This window comes from Schistocerca piceifrons, chromosome X (assembly GCF_021461385.2).
Source record: "Schistocerca piceifrons isolate TAMUIC-IGC-003096 chromosome X, iqSchPice1.1, whole genome shotgun sequence".
Taxonomy (NCBI): domain Eukaryota; kingdom Metazoa; phylum Arthropoda; class Insecta; order Orthoptera; family Acrididae; genus Schistocerca; species Schistocerca piceifrons.
The window spans coordinates 71,385,847-71,405,533 of NC_060149.1; the positions used below are offsets into that span (position 1 = coordinate 71,385,847).

The 19,687-nt window shown below is 37.5% G+C and overlaps 1 protein-coding gene across 1 annotated transcript in view; it reads left to right on the forward strand.

Moving 5' to 3' along the window:
* Nucleotides 1-228: 228 nt before the first annotated feature.
* Nucleotides 229-19,687, forward strand: part of LOC124721656 (LMBR1 domain-containing protein 2 homolog) — a 110,384-nt gene continuing 90,925 nt past the window's right edge. The window contains exons 1-2 of the mRNA XM_047246725.1: nucleotides 229-553; nucleotides 9,549-9,700. Of these exons, the coding sequence (XP_047102681.1) occupies nucleotides 380-553; nucleotides 9,549-9,700 (326 nt within the window). The 5' untranslated portion in view covers nucleotides 229-379. The remainder of the gene's footprint in view (nucleotides 554-9,548; nucleotides 9,701-19,687) is intronic.

A 19,687-nucleotide genomic window follows, 5' to 3' on the forward strand; every position in this document is an offset into this window, starting at 1 on the left:
TTGTTTTCGCAGTTGTACGGGCCCTCAATTAGTATCATTTTTAAGTATACGTTGCAGTAAATATCCGTTTGGCATCTGTGATGTAATTTCACCACTTTTGCCGATGTCTTGATTTCAGATGTGAAGAAGGATTTTTGTTGCAATGTCAGATAGTCAAAAGTTCGTGCCGAATGATTTTGTGCCACAACGAGGAATATTACATAAAGAAGACTTGCCGCAGAATATTCTTTGTAGGCCGAAACTTATGCCTCTGAAATCCCTGACTACTCAGAAGTTAGAAAGTATGAACAAGGCATCAGATAACGAGGCCAAAAACTTGAAATCCAAAACGGCGAAAGACGTTTAATGGTATTTTACGTAGCGGACGTGCCTGACAGAAATGACTGTTGGACCATTAGTTGTTGATGTCGTTGTGACTTTTTTCCTAGCTTTTAGCATCATATACAGATATATTAATTGGAGACGACATCACGTTATCGTAAAGTTCGCAGTGCTAACAGGATGGTACTTTTCGTTCCTCATAATCTTCGTTCTTCCACTGGATGTATCATCTGTAAGTAATTATGTAGTTACCCAATACAGAATTTTCTTTTAGGGAAATCCGTTGTAAGTTAGATGAGATAACGTAACCTAGAGTTAATCAAGGGTTTGGTAAAATATATACATGCAATGCAAGTGCTGTATTAAGAGCCTATTGGAATACATGTACCGTTAACATTTTGTGGGAAATTATTTCTAAAATATGCCAATTGAAATGGTATTGCCTCGAAAAAAAGAAACATGTCTGCATTTTATTGTTTTCAATGCACACTCTCAGTTCTGTTCATGTGAGACCCAAGATAATGTTTTTCAGTGAAGACTAGCTGTTAACCTTTTTATGTTTGAATTACCCATACCTTTTGCATAATTTGATAGCAAATGAGTAAACCAGACAATTAACACTTGATCTAAAACCTGGTAAGGTTATGTTGATGTGTTGGATACGATACAGTCTATCAGTTTTGATCAGTGATGTCAACCTGAATGGCCACTATCATTTCATACAATCATATTTACTAATATTTAAATTCTCAAAGTATCAGGCTCATAGGGGTTTTATGTGGGGATTTTCTTTTTATTAGCAGAATTAAATATAGGCCTATTAAAAACATGAATCAGATGGCAGTGGGAAAATTGGGTGTTTTCACCAAGAATCTTAAATATAGCTACAGAATACCATATTGAGACATTCATTGGCTTTGGCAGATCGCAATCAAATTTGCACCTACCATTATAACCTAAATCTTAAGCTTTCCTACAGATCAGTGTGTCACCATTGCCTCCATGTAGTGTTGATGGTGACATGACCGCTTGTCAAAGGAGAATGGCTGTATTGGGCATGTGAGTGCATTGTAAGTCTTGAATGGTGAGGAAAGGAGACTGTATGAATATATGTTTGTTTATTGGCTTGAAAATAAACTGCTGGAGGAGTGTACAAAGAGCAGAGTAATGGCTCACATGGGTATGACGCACTGCTAAGTAGAGCCACGGAGCTTACTGCACCACGTAAATGCATGACACTAACTCATTTATCCCATGTTTTCATTCATTTACACACAATGTTTCATAAATCACACAATAATGAGGAACCATCATATATGTGCAATTAGTGTCTGGTTACTTTCAAGACATATTAATATACTTGTTAATAAATCTAAGTCATGAAATAGGAATGGAATGACATAGGAAGTGACATGTTGACTTTCCTATTTTCAATGTTATTTATTTTTTAATTCTATAGCACTTCTGTAACAATGTCACAAGATGTGGAATGTTTCATTACATTAATGAACTGACTGAATGATTATAATAGCAATGAGACGGCAAAAAATTTGTTTGAAACAATAATAATAATAATAATTCAATAATGGGCACAGAATGGGAGTACGGTTGCTGTGCAGTGTTTTGGAACCATCTCAGCATTCACCTGAAATGATTTTTGAGAGCCACAGAGAACTCTGGTCAGGATGACTAGTCCTTAATTCCAAAAACACTAGTTAGTAAATTAAAAACAATCACAAATAATTGAACTTTGTGATATGGAGAAAGGAATGTTATGTAATCTAAAGTAGCTAATCTGTTTCAAATTTGTTGGTGGAGGGCAATGCTGTGGTTGTAAAGTAACTGCCATCAAGGGATCCTGGTAAATAAACTTTGAATAGGTGATCATAACAATATGGCTTCCATGTGAAGTTAGTTACATGTTTCATCGATCATTTTGCATTATAGATTGTAATGATGTGGAGTGAGTCATTTTACATTCACATCACAAATTAATTTCTATATAAGTTATGGTTAGATACTGAACATTCCTAAGTTTGGTGTGTGAGTTAGTAATTCCTACCCACCACCTTTTACATGTTACGGTAACAGAAATTCTTCTACGGAATAGGAGGAGTTGTCAAGGAGAAATTTTCTCAGTTTGCTCTTAAATTTTACTTTGCTGTCAGACATTTTATGTCACTGAGTAAATGACCAAAAATTTTTGTTGCAGCATTGTGCACCACTTGTTATGCTAATGACAACCTGAATGGAGAGTAATGAATGTCATTTTTTCCTTCTGGTGTTATAATTATGTACATCACTGATCAATTTGAACTGCAATGGTTTATTTACAATTAACTTTATGACGGCTAATATAACAATGAAAATAATCAGTTTTCAACAATGTAATGTAATTTGACGGATAAAAAAATTTACTCATCAAGCGGCGGCAGGAGAAAAAACACACACAAAGGTTTAACTTATACAAGCTTTCAAAACCAGTGGCTCCTTCAGAGAAGAGTTGCAGGGGAATGAAAAGTACTGGAGATGCTTGAAAAAAGGGATACAGTTCAGAAAAGTCATCCTCAACCTCGTGTCAGTGGAGACTTACCGGATGAGATGAGAAGGAAAGACTGAACTGTTAAAATTTCTGGAATCTCTAAATACTTTCTCCCAATTAAATTTCACATGGTCCTGTTCCAAATCCCATGCCACTTTCCTTGATGCTGATCTCATACTCACCGAAGGCCAGCAAAACACTTCTGTCCACATTAAACCTACTAACAAACAACAGTAGTTAAGTTTTGACAGTTACCATCCTTTGCATTTCAGACTTTCCCTCCAATACAGCCTTGACATTTGAGACAAATGTATTTGTTTTGATGCTGGCTCTTTACAGTAATACACTACCATTGTCACTTTAGCATTCACTTTACATAATTACCCTACCAGCCTAGTTCAAAAGCACATTTCCTGGGCCATCACATTCAATCCTGGTACTGCTGATCCCTCCAAAAAACAACTTCAGAGCACACTACGTGTCGCTCAGTATTGTTCTTGCCTTCACTGTATTAATCAGCTACCATGACAAGTCCATGACATGCTAAAATCATGCCCTGAAATGAGATCCATTCAATCTGAGGTTTTGCCCGCCACCCATAGAATTGCTTTTTGCCCCCCCCCCCCCCCCCAATCTCTGCGATATCTTTGTCAGACACTATGCTCCTTCTGCATCCTTCTCCTTACTCTAAGACTTTTACATCTGTGACTCTACCCGCTGCAAGACTTGTCATATGCACCCCCCTATCACCACCTATACCAGCCGTGTAACTGGCAAAATAAATAGTATCAAAGGGAGAGCCACCTGTGAAACAAGCCAGCTGTTATGTAAACACTGTTCAGCCTTTTACATCGGAAAGACTACCACCCAGTTATCTGTTCTTCTGTAGAGTATTAGTATCCTGTTCTTCAGTTGAACCAGAATTACTCATGGCTGAGAAACCAGCAAACCAAATATTGGTATCTTGTTCTTCAGTTGACCTACATGGGTCAAATGATGATGAAAGTGTCACACTGAACAAAATTAACAATATATCCACCACTTGTTGAACTACATACCATGAACAAATAAAAGGAAACCAAAATTATTAGAGCCAGAGTATGAAGGAATAATCATCGTGCCTACAGTACATGACATTCAACTACATACCTATAGCATAAAAATGAATACTAACAAATCCAATAATAACATAAAACTGTGTAACACCAATATCACAAAAAGCATCATAAAAACTGAAAGTAATGTCTTAGACTTTCCTGCTGATTCTGTGTCATCTTGTGGAATTGGGTGCACTGCCCAGTGGTCTGCGTCTTCCCAACATAATATTTTGACATCATAACTCAGCATCTTCATCAGGTGTTGCAGGAAAACCTGCTAAAGATGCAGAGTTATGTCATAATACTGTGTTGGGAAGTCGCGAACCACTGACAGTAACAAAATCACTCCCCCTCCCTAATTACCATGAAGCCTCTCACGTCCCCGACCTAGCAATAATTTAGCTAACAACTTCAGATGTATACATTTCAGCACCAGCATTAAGAAAACAATTAAATGGACCGTATATATTTGGTTACACTGCACTTCTCAAGAATGTTCATCTAAATGCCCCTGTAATGTTGAAAACAGTTGTTCCCCTCCCCACAACAGATTTGATGCTCCCCCACCCCCTCCAATACCCCTCTATGGTGTAGGGAAACGTCCCAGTACGGTAATTCTTAAATTTAATCATGTGATTCACTACCAAATGATGAAACCCCCACCTCCCCAAATCCATGTATGATGAAAACTCTTCAGATAGTATGGTCAACCCCTCACCAATATTGTCAGTATCAATGAATCAATGAAATTCTCCGGCAGCTGTGTACTGAGGTGTTCATTTATTTAATTTTGACGGCTACCAGTTTCAGCATTCCACAATGCCATTTTCAGGCCGCATATGCATATCTCCAAATAAACATCAATTTCATATAGTGCCAGAAATCCCTGGATGTTGTGAGTTCACTTGTTTGACCAGTGCTCCATTCAAAGACTTGATAGCAACTCTACTTAGAGTTGCTCTCAAGTCTTTGAATGAAGCACTGGTGAAACAATTGAATTCACGATGTCCAGAGATTTATGGCGCTATATAACACTACTATGGTTTATTTGGAGAGATGCATATGGGGCCTGAAGATGGCATAGTGGAATGCCGAAACTGGTAGCCTTCGAAATAAAATAAATGAACACCTCAGTTACAGAGCTGTTGGAGAACTTCATTGATATTGGCAATTATGTAACCAGCTGATGTCCCATGTCCATGATAGATCAACAGAGACCTCAGCAATATGTTCCTCAAATAAATTAACCAACACTTTCTCCCCCTCCCCCCCCCCCCCCCGCCCCCCTCACCCGTCCCTTCCCCCCCTTCCTCCCCCTTTCCTCCAATTATACCTGGTTTTTCCAAAAGCTAGCTTGTTAATTTGTAGGATGAAACCTCCCACCAAAAGACTTACTACACTTCAAATACTTCCTACAGACTTCATGACAAATTGCATTCTATTACAGTACACTCACTAACATGACACTCATGAACAACAGTCACACAGTGTAATACATACTCCAACCGTATGTGATCATCATAATGTCTTTCAGGACCAGCTTAGACTTTCCGAACCATGTTCCTCTTCCAATTGGGGTCCATAATTTGTCACGGCTACACCCACAAAGATACGAACCAGCAGTATGCTGCTATGACACACACATTGTTTTCATATTTTGCCCACACTCATGGCACCAATCAAACTCGGGAAAATAAACCAGACAACTATAGAAACTTAATTGTACATACTTGTCGACACCCAAAGCAGCAGACAAGTCATCCTTATTCATATGTACAGATAAATCCATACCTAATAATGAATAAAATATATCTTAAAATTATGCAAAACCCAGAACAAAATTTCAAATGAGAACTTATCAGACTGCAAACACTCACTATCAATTCAAGTGATGACCTATAAAACCCAAAACAAACACAAAATCCTCAGTTTGAGGCTAAATTCATTCATTTATATTTACACTTCATTAAAAAAAAGCTATCTTTGGCTTGGATATGACATCATTGTTCAAAGCCAACAAATTGTATTCCATTCTTCAGTGCAATCAACACACAGATATTATGGAGATGTTTTGTAAATTCACATGGGAATCCCTGGAGAGAAGGCGATGCTCTTTTCAAGGAATTATTTGGAAAATTTAGAGAACTGGCATTTGAAACTGACTGCAGAATTACCCTACTGCAGCCAATGTACATTTTGTGTAAGGACCACAAACATAAAAGAAATTAGAGCTTGAATGGAGGCATATAGACAGTTGTTTTTACCTTGCTCTGTTTGCAAGTGGAAAACAAAGGAAAATGACTAGTAGTGGTACAGTGTACCTTCCATCATGCACTGTGTAATGACTTGCAGAGTGTGGATATAGATATAGTTTTAGATGTAGACCTTGTTGTCAGTGGTTAGTTCAACACAATCTTTTTTCCCTAAAAGCCCTTGGCCAACTGGGCATAAGCTGTATCTTTAATGACGAGGTCTGTGTGCAGCTGTTCAATGGTGAAATAAATAAGCTAGTGCAAAATCACATGAAAAATATCACGAATTTCTGTCCAGGAATTTGTGAGTTGTATCTAGTTTAGTTTTCCCACCTTTTTAATACAGTGTGCACTAAGACTTTCCTGTTAGATTATTCTGTCATGACTGTGCTTCTCATGTGTTATGAGATACTGGTTACTTCCTAGTAACTTAAAAATTCACCATAAAAGTGATGCATCATGTGGAGAATTAATAAAATCAATGGTAGGTAATGAAAGCCTTTTAACTCCATTGTCTGTGAGAATCCTGGAAGTAACTAGTAACTCCTTTATCAAAGAGAGATTTGAAAGTGCACGAATTTCTCTAATATGTCAATAACTAGGCTTCTACTATATAGTTGCACATGTAACAACTTTAACTATATCACTTTACATGTTTTTTAAGAAATGGTCTTTGCTTCCTCTGTAAAATTTAGCAGAACCGAATTATGAGGTTTTCATTGCCTTTATCATCAAAATAATCATTTCATACCATGTTGTCCTTCCACTGATTCCTGTCATATAGATATTTGTTTGTAATGATTCAGATTTCTCAAAACTATTTTTTTTATTTTATTCTAGATGTCTCTAGTTGGCATGTTTCACATTTTGTTTTCATTACTTTTGGAAGTGAATCAGTGCTCACTTACTGTAAATTCAATTGGAAATGACCAATACTAAGTTTCATATGTTTATTACGAAACTTTACATATGCTGCAGGCTGTCATGGTCGGTATTTGTGTAGTTGCTCCTATTTGTTTTGTAAACATAAGGTCATAGTCCAAGGCTAATTATCACCCCAACATTTTGTCTTCTGATGCTGAAGGCATTGAGTCTGTAACTGCTTTCTGAGTTTCTTAAAGCCTCTGATGTCTCCAGCATCAAACGATGAAACAATAGGCACAGAATTATGCATTGGACCATGACCTTATGCCCCTAAAACAAATATCAGCAATTATACATGTGCTGTTTGTCAGTATCATGTGAACTAAGTGCTATTATCTCTGTACTTGGGTCAGCATAATTGGAACTGCCTGTCATCTTTAAAGTTTCAGATGCCAAAGAGTCCATATTTTCTCCCATTTCATTAACCAAATATCTATCGAGTTTCAGTTTGTTCTACACTACACCTTTTTTTCTTCTGCTAATTTCTTGCAACCGGTGCCACTTAATAACTTCATGCACTCATTTCTGTGTTGGATGCATAAAAGCGACATCATTTAAACAAAAATATACACAATACTGTCTCAATTTATTGAAATACACTGCCCGCTAGTGATTTAGGAAACTTGTTAAAAACTTAAATCAGGATTTCGTCTTATCAGTGTGCAACCTGCCCTTGAAAATGACTCAACTGCTGTGAAACTTATTGTGAAAATTTTCTGGGTAAAATATTGGCTTACAGGTAATGTAGCACTTGATGCCCACAAACTTAAGAACTTCCATTGACTAAAACAGTGCAGAGTCAGTGACACACCAGAATGGAAGATGACATTGAAAGGTATGCCAATATTTCAGCTCCGAAATGCATCAGCTTAGCTTGTAATGTGTTCTTATATATGTGACTTTAATGCCTCATCATGGTATGTCCAGGTCCCATCAAAAACTTGGAAATGTTGTAAATGGACATCACAAAGTGCTTCAGAGACATTGTCTAAATTTGTTTCAGTGTAATAATTTTCCTGGAGTTGTCATCACCAGTCAGCCCAAAATTTTACTGCAAACTAAGCCTGTAGTTATACAATATGTAGAATAATATGTGGTATTGTGTGGTGGAAATGAGAGTTTAACATTTCCATTTTCTGCAACAGCTCAATAAGAACAGTAGATGACTAGGAACTGGCATAGGAACATTCTGTACTAAACAAAATATAAATGCTGTGCTATTTTAGGCTTCCCTGTTTTAATAACTGAAGATGACTGGCAGATACCTAGTGGAAATATTATGCAGTTTTGACAGTACCATCTGATGGATTACCTAAGAACCCTTCAATGTCACACGTGAAGATGACAAATAGCTGCCTCTTAGAAATATTTTGCAGTTTAGACGGTACCATCTGAGGAAATGCCCAAGAACCATTCAAGCAAAATATAAGTACTGTAATATATCCTACAGTATTAAGAGATTTATAGTTTTACACTTTCCCTGAATCTGGACTTTGAGACAGTAAGAGAACTGCATGTAATGATCATATCCTGGGATAATTATGTGACTTTTTCAGGAATAATCAGCTACCACAGGCTTGTGATAGACAGAAAATGTGAAAATTTGATAACATGTTGATACTGAGCACAGTAAAGATATAACACTGACTAACTTTCTCAGTGATGGGGGAGGGAACGGGTTGTGGCATTTGCCTGAAGTGATTTAGGAAACTTGTTAAAAACTTAAATCAGGATGTTGTCTTATCAGCATGCAACCTGCCCTTGAAAATGACTCGACTGCTGTGAAACTTATTGTGAAAATTTTCTGGGCAAATATTGGCTTACAGGTAATGTAGCACTTGATGCCCACAAAAACCACTATTGGGCAGTATTTAAAATGCCTAGGAATATGAGCTATGCGTGACAATCAAAAATCTAACCACAGCTACTACTTCACTGGATCATTATTTACAGTCTGTACATGAATAATTTTGTAGATGTCGAGCAGAACAAGGCTATCCAATAGCAAAAATTCTGTTAGTCTGTAAAAATTTGAGCTCAATTATGAGTACGCCCACTCTGATCTGTTGTTTCTCTATTTAGTCCACAACATGTCGGGTTGTTTTGAGCTGAATGTTAAATCTATATTGCAGCTGCTCTGTGCATCACATGAATGAATCTTGATGAAGAGCACCTGTCAAGAGGTTGTTAAATACATTGCTGGGCATCAAAACATGAATAAAAAAAGTGATGGTTATAAAATAACACATTTTTAACTGCTTTCGAGGTTTAGTCCGTTTGATTATCTGTTGCATGTGTTTTACACACACACACACACACACACACACATACGAATTTTTTGAGAAATACCACATTGTAATCATAAAATGCTGATGTTTCCTGGAGGTGTTTATGTTTTTGTTTTTATTTCAGACTGTGTACAGACAATGCTTGAAAAAGAATAATGTCACAGACTCTGAAAATACTACTTCTACAGTCTGCCGTGAACCATGGAGCTATGTTGGAAACGATCTGTATTTACACCTCTGGCATATTGTCTATTGGACATCACAGTGCCTAACATGGTAAGTGCCTTCCTGTGGTAAAACTGAGAATTTACATTCAAATTTGCAAAACCATGATTGTGGATAGGTTGTGGGTAACTGCAGTGACATGGATAGCAATGAACTTCTTGTATAAAATGACATCCACTAACATAAAAGTGGGGATGTGTAGTAGTTATTGTCACATTATAACCAGAATCAAGCCCAAATCCAAAAGCATGGTTTTCAATTAAGTACACCACCTAGCCCTGAAAGCACATTTATTACAAATACCAACATACAGCCTGAACAGAACTGGTCTCTTGGATGGAGATTGCTGCTATTTATACAAGCATTGAATATTCCATTCTTTACAAACATAAGAAATGATAAATACTAAATAACAAATAACTACTAGTGGTCGGGTTTGAACTGATGGCCACTAGCAAGAAACCCCCCCCCCCCTCCCACCCTTGGGGTCCGGGGGTTAGAATAGGCCCGAGGTATTCCTGCCTGTCATAAGAGGCGACTAAAAGGAGTCTCTCTCTTTTCAGCCCTACGAGTTCAGGTCCCATTCTATGGTTTGACTTGCCACTTTCAAAATTTTACAGAAGTGTGGGCCATATGGGGAAGGATGCCTTATGTGGTGCACGAGTTATCCATAGTGCCCTTAGATTCGATCTCCTGAATCTCTTGTCATTGCCTTGCATCTCCACCTGCGATTCAACTATTTGGGCAAGGACACTTTCCGGAGTATGTCATCTTCCTCCATTGTCTCCTGTCCTCTTTTGCCTCCATGAAAATATTGGATTTCTCTGCATCCAATATCCAGCATGGTAGTTAGTCCGTTGTGGTGGAGCTGTCATGTACCCATTTGGTGGTAGCCCACTGACAACACAGGGATCGCACTGCTGATGTCTGAGCTGTAAGCTCCCCACATATGCCAGGGAGTAGATGCCTGTCTCCCTGGGGCATAAGGACTCCTGGCAACAGCCATCATTTCAGTTGGCCTTTGCTTTGGCTGGTTGGCGCCTGTGGGGAGATCCCCTGATTGAAGTGGGTGGCATCAGGGCAGATGACCTGCAATGAAGCGGACTAACTCATCTCTTGCTGGTGACCGTACGGCATAAGCAGTCTCTAAGAAGGACAAGATTGAATACAATTCCGACAGGTATGACCGTAATTGTTTCCCTCCCACGCTACACCATGGGAGGAACGTAGGGCTACCGAATGGAGAGAGCCATATTCACCTTGGTTTTTAGTCTGTAGCAGAACTGATGGGGACTCCTTTCTACCTACGAAGCCTCAGTTTTTCGTTGAACACCTTGAGGATAAGTTTGGAGAAGTAACAGCGTTGTCCAAGATGCGAAACAGCGCAGTCTTGATTCAGGCAGTATCTCCAGCCCAATCCCGAGTGTTACTTGCCTGTGACAAGCTGGGTGATATTTCTGTTTCCGTCACTCCCCATAAAAGCCTCAACATGGTCCAGGGGATCATTTTCCGTTGTGATCTCCTTTTGCAGTCTGACGAAGAGCTCCATTACAATTTAGAATGACGGGGTGTTCATTTCAACCGGCGCATTTACAGGGGACCCAAAGACAACATGGTTGCTACCGGTGCCTTCATCTTGGCTTTTGAGGGTGATTCATTGCCTGAGAAGGTCAAGGTGATGGTTTACCACTGTGATGTTAAACCATATGTCCCTCCCCCTATGTGGTGCTTTAAGTTCAGGCACATGTCTTCCCGCTGTCTGCTGAAACTATCAGTGTGATGGAATCTTAAAGGTAATTTGCTTCACTTTCTCACCAGTCAGTAATAGCAAAACATTTCTGTGAAAGAGCTCATGGCTGCATCATGATCAGAACTGTTTATGCTCAACTGTTTCCTAGCCCTACAGTGGCCACTGGCTGCCTGATGCCAGCCTCCATTAGACCGAGTGATTGCGGTGTGCTGTAGTGGAAATTGGGCACATTTCTGCCCTCACATTGGTAAGCATAAAGTTTTTTCTTACTGTAGTTCCATTTCTTTGTGAAATAACTTTGAAAAACTGAATTAACACTGTGCAGTGACACAATACGCATAGGTTAGTATGAGTGTATTTATCAAATGTCATTTTCTTAATTTAAGTTCTAGCATTTGTCTTGCAGTTATGTATTTGATTTTGCATACTTGAATCTGATGAAAGTGTAGGGTTAATTTTTCTCTTACATTTGCTGTTACATTCAGTAAACGAACAGAAAAACACTGTTAAAATATGCATTATACTAATACAAATGGAAGAGAATTTACCACACTAGCATTACAAGGGAACTGTTTTTTAGTAAAACATGATGTATCTGTAACACAAGCATACCTAAAAGGCACTAATTAGTAAGATATTATACACTTTGAACTTCGAAGTGGTCTGTGTTAGTGTGCTGTTGTGTTCCATACTCAAGTAGCGTGGGCATTTGGGAGTTGGAGTAGATGCGTAAGAAGCCATTTACTAAATTATTCGGTGGCACAATTTATGTATGAAATTGTGTATTCACAAAAACCAAAAATTGTCACCAGAATCAGATAAAGGTATTATTAGGTATGAGTATCATAAGTTTTTTGTTTTTACACTATGAGGTGCTGGAGATAGAGATGTGCCTTATGATGGAGAAGTTTACTTAAGATTTTCTTATTGATTTTTGATCCGAGTGCTTGTGGCTCTGTCACAGAATAGATAGAAGACTCTATTGAGTCTGGAACTGAGAGTTAATGCAGCAATCACTTTACAGTGTAATCCTGTAACCTCAGAGCTAGCAAAGAGATGCAACATGTGTCTCTCCCTTTTGCCCATAGGACAGATAAATCATACTGATACAGATGAGATTAGTAATGATTTGTGTATGGAACAACTTCACAGGACTCAAAACCATGAATTGGTAATGCAGTGTCAAGCCTTAAAATAAAATTATATGTAAATTGAAAGTGGGGGGGGGGGGGGGGATGGGTGGGGTGGGATGGGATGGGATGGGATGGGATGGGATTGGATTGGATTACTGATGTCAGGTGCTTAGGGACATTACACAAAATCAGTGGCAACAAGTGAAAATTGTACCAGATAGTGATTCGAACCCGGGATCTCTTGCGTACTAGGCAGCCATGTTAGTCACTGTGTTATCATATCTGCATGTACTATCTCAGCATTCCTCATGGCTGATACATTTCCCACTGAGTGCCACCTATCTGCAGTCTCTGTCCATTTCCTCCATGCTTGCTACTCTGAGATTCCCACAGGACATCAGACATATTTGTGCATCCACACTGAAGAAGGTGGATCCATTGCCAATCTAGGCGAATTAATTAAGGAAGCAAATAAACAGATACAAACAGCGTGTAAAGTGTACCCAAACATAAGATTTCTATCAATTGATTTCCTGGATAGATGCAGCTTTACAAAACATGGCATGCACCTGAATAGAAGAGGCAAGTCATCTCTGTGCAACGCAATTTACGAAACGTTAGAACCATATAAAAAACAAAGTATCTATGAGTCAGTACCAGCCATTGTAATGAACTACCAATACATTACTGGAAGCAACCACGGAGGAAGTGAATCTGTCTTGGAGACAAAAACTAAAGCAGCTACAGAACCACAAATTGCTACAGCATCACGATCAAATTCAATAACAACTGCAGCACCAGCAAAACCAGCAACATCTGAACCAGCTCAAGCAACAAGACCAATAACAGCAGCAGCTCAAGCGACAGAAGCAGAAATGGTGTCAACAACTGTAGCAGTTCCACTACAGTCACTGGCAGGAAAGAGGAAGGAAACCACAGGCATCAGCAATTACAGGGCAAAACCAACAGATACTACAACAACAGATCCACCACCAACAGAAATAGTGCCAATAAAAGAATCAAAGGCAGCAACAGCACGAAGAATCCTGTCAGCACCACCACCACATCCACTACCACTACCACATCCACTACCACCACCACCACCACCACCACCACCACCACCACCACCACCTCCGGCCACAGAAGCACCAGCAGCAACAACAGCAGCAGCAACTGAACCAACAACAACAGTAGCAGCAGCAACAAAACCATCAACAACAGTTGCAGCAACACAACACTGCCTAAGGAGGAGTCAAAGACAAGGTACATCTACATCATTAAATAAGGATTTTTTATGGCTTCAGACAAAGAAATGGAAAAGATTGTGACAAATCAGCAAGAAAATTTGCAGATAAGTCACAACTACTATGGAAAAAGCAGCACATTACCAGGTAATGACAAAAGAAAAAATACTTTCAAAACAGTCAAGATAATGTATCAGAATATTCAATGCCTCAGAAACAAAGTACTAGATCTAGAAGTAGCTTTAAATAATCTTGCTGATGTCTCTTGTATTTGTTTATCCGAACACTGGTGCAAGGCTAGTGAATTAAGTCTCATAAATATAAGCAAGTTTAATTTAGCAACACATTATTGCCGAAGTGTTTTTAAAAATGGTGGGGTATGCATTTACTCTAGAGTAGGACTGCAGTTAAAAGTGAAAACAGAATTGGACCATCTAAATATAGAAAAACATTTTGAATCATGTGCCATAGAGTGAAAAACTAGTTGTCATTACAGTATATATATCTCCACTGGGTGACAAAAACATATTCTTCAAAAAAATAGAAGCAGCATTAAACACTTTTTATAGTAATGAAGTGAAATTATTTTTATGTGGAGATTTTAATATTAACCTGTTAATTGAAAGTGATGAAAAAAGACAGCTTTTGAGTATACTCAGCAGCTTCCACATGAAACCACTCTTTACAGATGCCACCAGAATAACAGAACTGTCATCTTCTCTTTTAGACAATATTTTCTCAAATATGGAGAATGGTATCACTGAGCCACTAAACGTAAACTTAGATCTTTCGGATCACAATACACTATTAACATACATAAATTACTCTATCCCCAAGGCAGTAAATTATAAGTGTGGATACAAAAGGCACTTCTATACAGAAAAAGTAAATACTTCCATCCAGTTGTTAGCTAATGAAACTTGGGAAGATGTCTTTGCACAAACAACAACCGAGGAATCTTTCAATGATTTTTCTAGTACATTCATGTCCCTATTTGAGATGTGTTTTCCAAAAAAGCTCACAAAGATCAACGTCATGCCTAGGAACACAAGCCAGTGGATAACACCTGCTATTAGAGTATCTAGTCAAACACTAAAACATATCAGCCAACTCAAAAAAAATAACAAAGATGAACACTTCACAGATTATGTTAAGACATACAAGAAAATTTACAGGAAGGTGATCAAAAAAGCCAAGACAATGCACAATGACAGTGTAATTGCTGGGTCAGCAAACAAATCAAAAGCTATATGGAATGTAGTAAAAAAAGAAATAGGCCCAAGCAAAAATGTTAGAAATCCAGATGACTTTGTTTTAAAAGATGATCAAGGTGTGCTAGTCAGAAATCGTACTTTAGCAAATTACATTAATGACTACTTCATAAATAGTCCAATCAATCTGCATAAAAATTGTTCTAAGATTAGTAGAACATCAATCCCAGAAGAACAAAGTGTTGATTCATTATTGCTACCTCCCATGAACAAATTGGAAGTTAATCGAATAATAAAAACAATGAAGAATAAAATGTCCTCAGGGATTGACGAGATACCTTGCTCAGTCATGATGAGATGTGCTAGTGTCATATCAGACCCACTCTCACACATCATAAACATATCATTTTCAGAAGGTGTCTTTCCACAACGATTAAAAATTGCAAAAGTAAAACCATTGTATAAAAAGGGCAATATACATGAAGTGGGAAACTATAGACCAATAGCTTTATTATCGGTATTTTCAAAAGTAATAGAGACCGTCATGAAAAACAGAATTACAAATTACCTCGAGAAATTCAATCTATTGTCTGTAAACCAACACGGCTTTCGCAGAGGAATGAGTACAGAGTCAGCCATCACCCAATTCATTGAAAATATTGTAACGGGGCTAGATAAGAACAACAGTACAATAGGAATAAATTTGGACCTCTCAAAGGCATTCAATACTGTCCAACATGATATCCTGCTAGACAAATTAGAATATGTCGGTATACGAGGAGTAGCTAAAAAGTGGTTTCAGTCATATCTCCATAATAGGAAACAGGTAGTAGAAATTGCAACAACAAACAGTAAAAACCAAAGTATTGTTTACAGATCGGATATTCAGACTGTGCCAATAGGGGTACCGCAGGGGAGTGTTCTAGGACCTCTCCTATTTCTTCTTTACGCAAGTGATATCAAGATTCCAGTAAATGGTACTCATATAACCCTGTTTGCGGATGACACAAACATTGTAGTAACTGACATAAACCGGGTATTGCCAACATTTGCAACCAGAGTTATAGAATATTTGCAAAATTGGTTTGAAGTGAACAAATTAACCATAAATATCTCTAAAACTAATTATATCCATTACAGGAAAGCAAAGTCACACTCTGATCTAGATCTCAGAATACAAAATAAAGAAATTGTGAGAGTTGCTACCACAAAATTCTTAGGTGTACATATAGATGAAAATTTAGACTGGAAATCCCATATCCTGTATCTCTCGCATAAGTTAAGCTCTGCTTTCTTTGCTTTACGCGTTATTAGCTTTGTATGTAGTAGGGAATGTAGCAGAGCTGTTTACTTTTCTTATATACATTCTGCTATTACCTATGGCCTCATCTTCTGGGGTCATAGTAAGAAAAATCTCAAAACCATCTTCACTCTACAAAAACGAGCTGTTAGAATAATTACAAACAGTTCAAGGCTAACTCCTTCAAAGCAATTATTTAAACAGCTGAATATTCTACCCCTACCGTGCCTCTATATACAGAAAAGCGTAATTAATGTAAAACGAAATATTAACAATTTCCAATCCAACTCGGATCTACATACTTACAACACAAGAAAGTGCAATGACATTCATATAAAAAGAGTTAACAAGGCTTTGGCGCAGAAACAAACAAACGTACAAGGAAGCAGATTGTATAACAAACTACCGGTAAAGATAAAAGAAATAAAAAATTGTCTTCATTTAAAGAAGCAGTATTCAAATTTTTAATGACCAACTGCTATTATAGTGTAAAAGAATACCTGGAATAGCTTCATACTAAACAATTATATTTATGTACTCTGTGCCAATAGTAATTTTTATCTGACTGTTGCTATGATCTAAATAAATAATATGTACAAAAGTGGTAGAATTGTATGTGTTATATCTAAATATCAACTGTGTATTCTATGTAAAAAGTCTTTCTCATACATCAATGTAAATAATCAAAGTTGTACATGCTATTTCATTGTGGTCTGATGTTGTGTAGTCTACTATGCACATCTGTATTTTGTATAGTATTGTTCACCCTATATGTGTGTGTATATATATATACTATGTATTTTTTGACGAAATCCATGCAATGTAAATTGTCTCTGGATGAATGAATAAACTACTACTACTACTACTACTATTATTATATGAATGTGTGGTGTCCTTTCAGGCGTGTCTGAAAGTCCCGTACAGCTGGGCAGATGGTTCTGCAATAGTTATTGTTAGCCACATTGTAGCCATGACTTAATTTCTGCCTGTGAAAGTACTGATGAGTTAGTGAACAACATCAACACCCCTGCACCCCACTCACAACACAGACTCATTATATGCCAGTTAATCTCAGCAATGTGCCCTATGCTTGCATCTTTCTGCCAGCAGCTTAATTCCTTTTGCAGCAGACTGTCACTTTATTGTGAAGGCAATAAATGTGTTATAGTCAACCACACAATCATTCACATCCACTCCCTCTCACCCTCCACACCTCCCCCTTTTCCACTGCTCACGTTGTGTATGTTTCATAAATTAAGACACTGGGTGCAGATTGATATCTAGTTATCCAGGTTTGTGTTGTCAGATATTCTGTGTGGCAAACATCCAGAAAATAGCAACAAAAGTGCTTATGAACTAATAAATTATGATATAGGAATAATTTGACAAACTTTCTTAGTCATTGTTTTGTGTGGTGGCAATCAAAGTCAGATAAATGTGAATCGGATTGCAGCATCTGTTTATTCACACAGCTAATGGTCAGTGTATTTCAGAACAGTAGTAATGCAGCAAGCAGATTATTTAGCTAACTGTAACAAATGGAACCTATGTAGTGATTGTCATTTCGGCAGCATAGCAGACAGTAATATCTGAAAATATAATGCAATTGGAAAGATAAAAAAATGTACTTACCAAGTAACGGCAGGAGAAAACATGTATAAAGCTATTTAAGTTTGCAGGATTAGTGAGCTTTAGCTCCTCCTCCTGGCAGAGGGGATGAAGGGGAAGGAAGAGGGCATTCACCCCTCTTTCTTCCCATTCAACCCTTCTGTCAGATGAAGGAGCCACTGGCTCAGGAAGCTTGCAAATGTAAATACCTTTGCACATGTTTTCTGCTGCTGCTTGGGAATAGATTTTTCCTCTCTCTCCAATTACATTAGATTTTCAAAAATTGATTGTTTTTGTTGAGACAGTAATATTTGCTATGCAGTTATTTGCAGAATTAATGTAATTAACACAGAAAACTCTGCTGTCAGAATTGTATTATTAGCGCTTCATGACTTGAGGATTATGTTAATTAAGTCAGATTATTCAAACTGATGCCAAATAGAAGAGATGTTGTTTTCATATTGACCTTGCAGTGTATTTTACAAACAACAGTGCATGATTTAACTGTGAAGTGATCAATTTCTAACCTGTTGTATAGTATGTAAAAGTATAGTTTATGAAATGAGGTGCATAAAGAATAATTACATGTGCAAAAATCATATGTAACAGGCAAGATAGTGTGAAGCAAGCTATGTTGAGTAGTATTATTCACAGTAATTGCTTATTTCATTAAAAATTGCAGCTATGCTCTATTCTTTTGACCAAACTTTGTATAAATACATATTACAGGTACACAGGCCAAATTTAACTTCATTTTCTAACATTACTCCATCATTAAGGTCTCATGGAAATTTTATTTGCAGCTGCATGTGTCATTACATAGGTAATATGTAGATCACCGATGAGAATGTGCAATCAGGAAAATGTTTGGCAACTCAGTAATAGTTTATGGACTCTCAGGATCTATGCTGAATTATTCTGCTAATTTCCTAGATATTTACTTGTAATTTGGATGTAATGTTCTGAATGGTTCTTGTATAATAAGTGACAATGAATTAGAAATTTTTATTTTTCAACTGCAAGAAGGTTATTTTATGAATAAATTACAATCTTTTACTTTGTGAGAAATGTCTGTTCCAAATGTCTGCCACTTCCTCCTCCTCCTCCTCCTCCTCCTCCTCCTCCTCTCCTCCCTGTGCTGCAAATGAAAATGACCACAACAAAATGTAGTACTGGAACCTTAAGAAAGCCTAGAGTTTGTACTGTAGTGCTGTGTAGATTTTAATTGTCTGTACACAGGGTGTTTGTTTTAATGTGGAACAACAAAAATCTTGAAAAATATGCATTGTAGGATAAAAATGTTCAAGATGAAAAGTTAATATTTTCAAAGTAGACATGTATGTGCTAAACTGTCTACCCCCTAACAAGACTCACTCCCCCCACCCCATATGTGGTTCAGGTTTTTGTTTTTGAACTGGAACCACCTCCTTTTTAGAGCAGATTTGGATTCCATGCCAAAAATACCTGGGGTTTATCTGAAATAATTTTTTTTTCATTTGTAGTAGATGATGTTGTAATTGGCATGACTGTTACAATGGTTGGACAGAACACACTGAAATCAGTCTCACTGATGGTGAAATTCAAAGGGACTCACTGAAATCAAGTATCCTGATGGTGCGCAGTCTCACCAAAACCAATCCTGAAGGCAACAGAAAACTATTAAAAGAAGCTTGTTTTCCAGACTTTAAAATGACTGGACATAAAAGTTTTACTTGACAATTCTAAATGTATTTTTTAACAATAATATCAACTGTTTAGAACAAAAAGTTCATACTTTTAATGAAGATGCAAT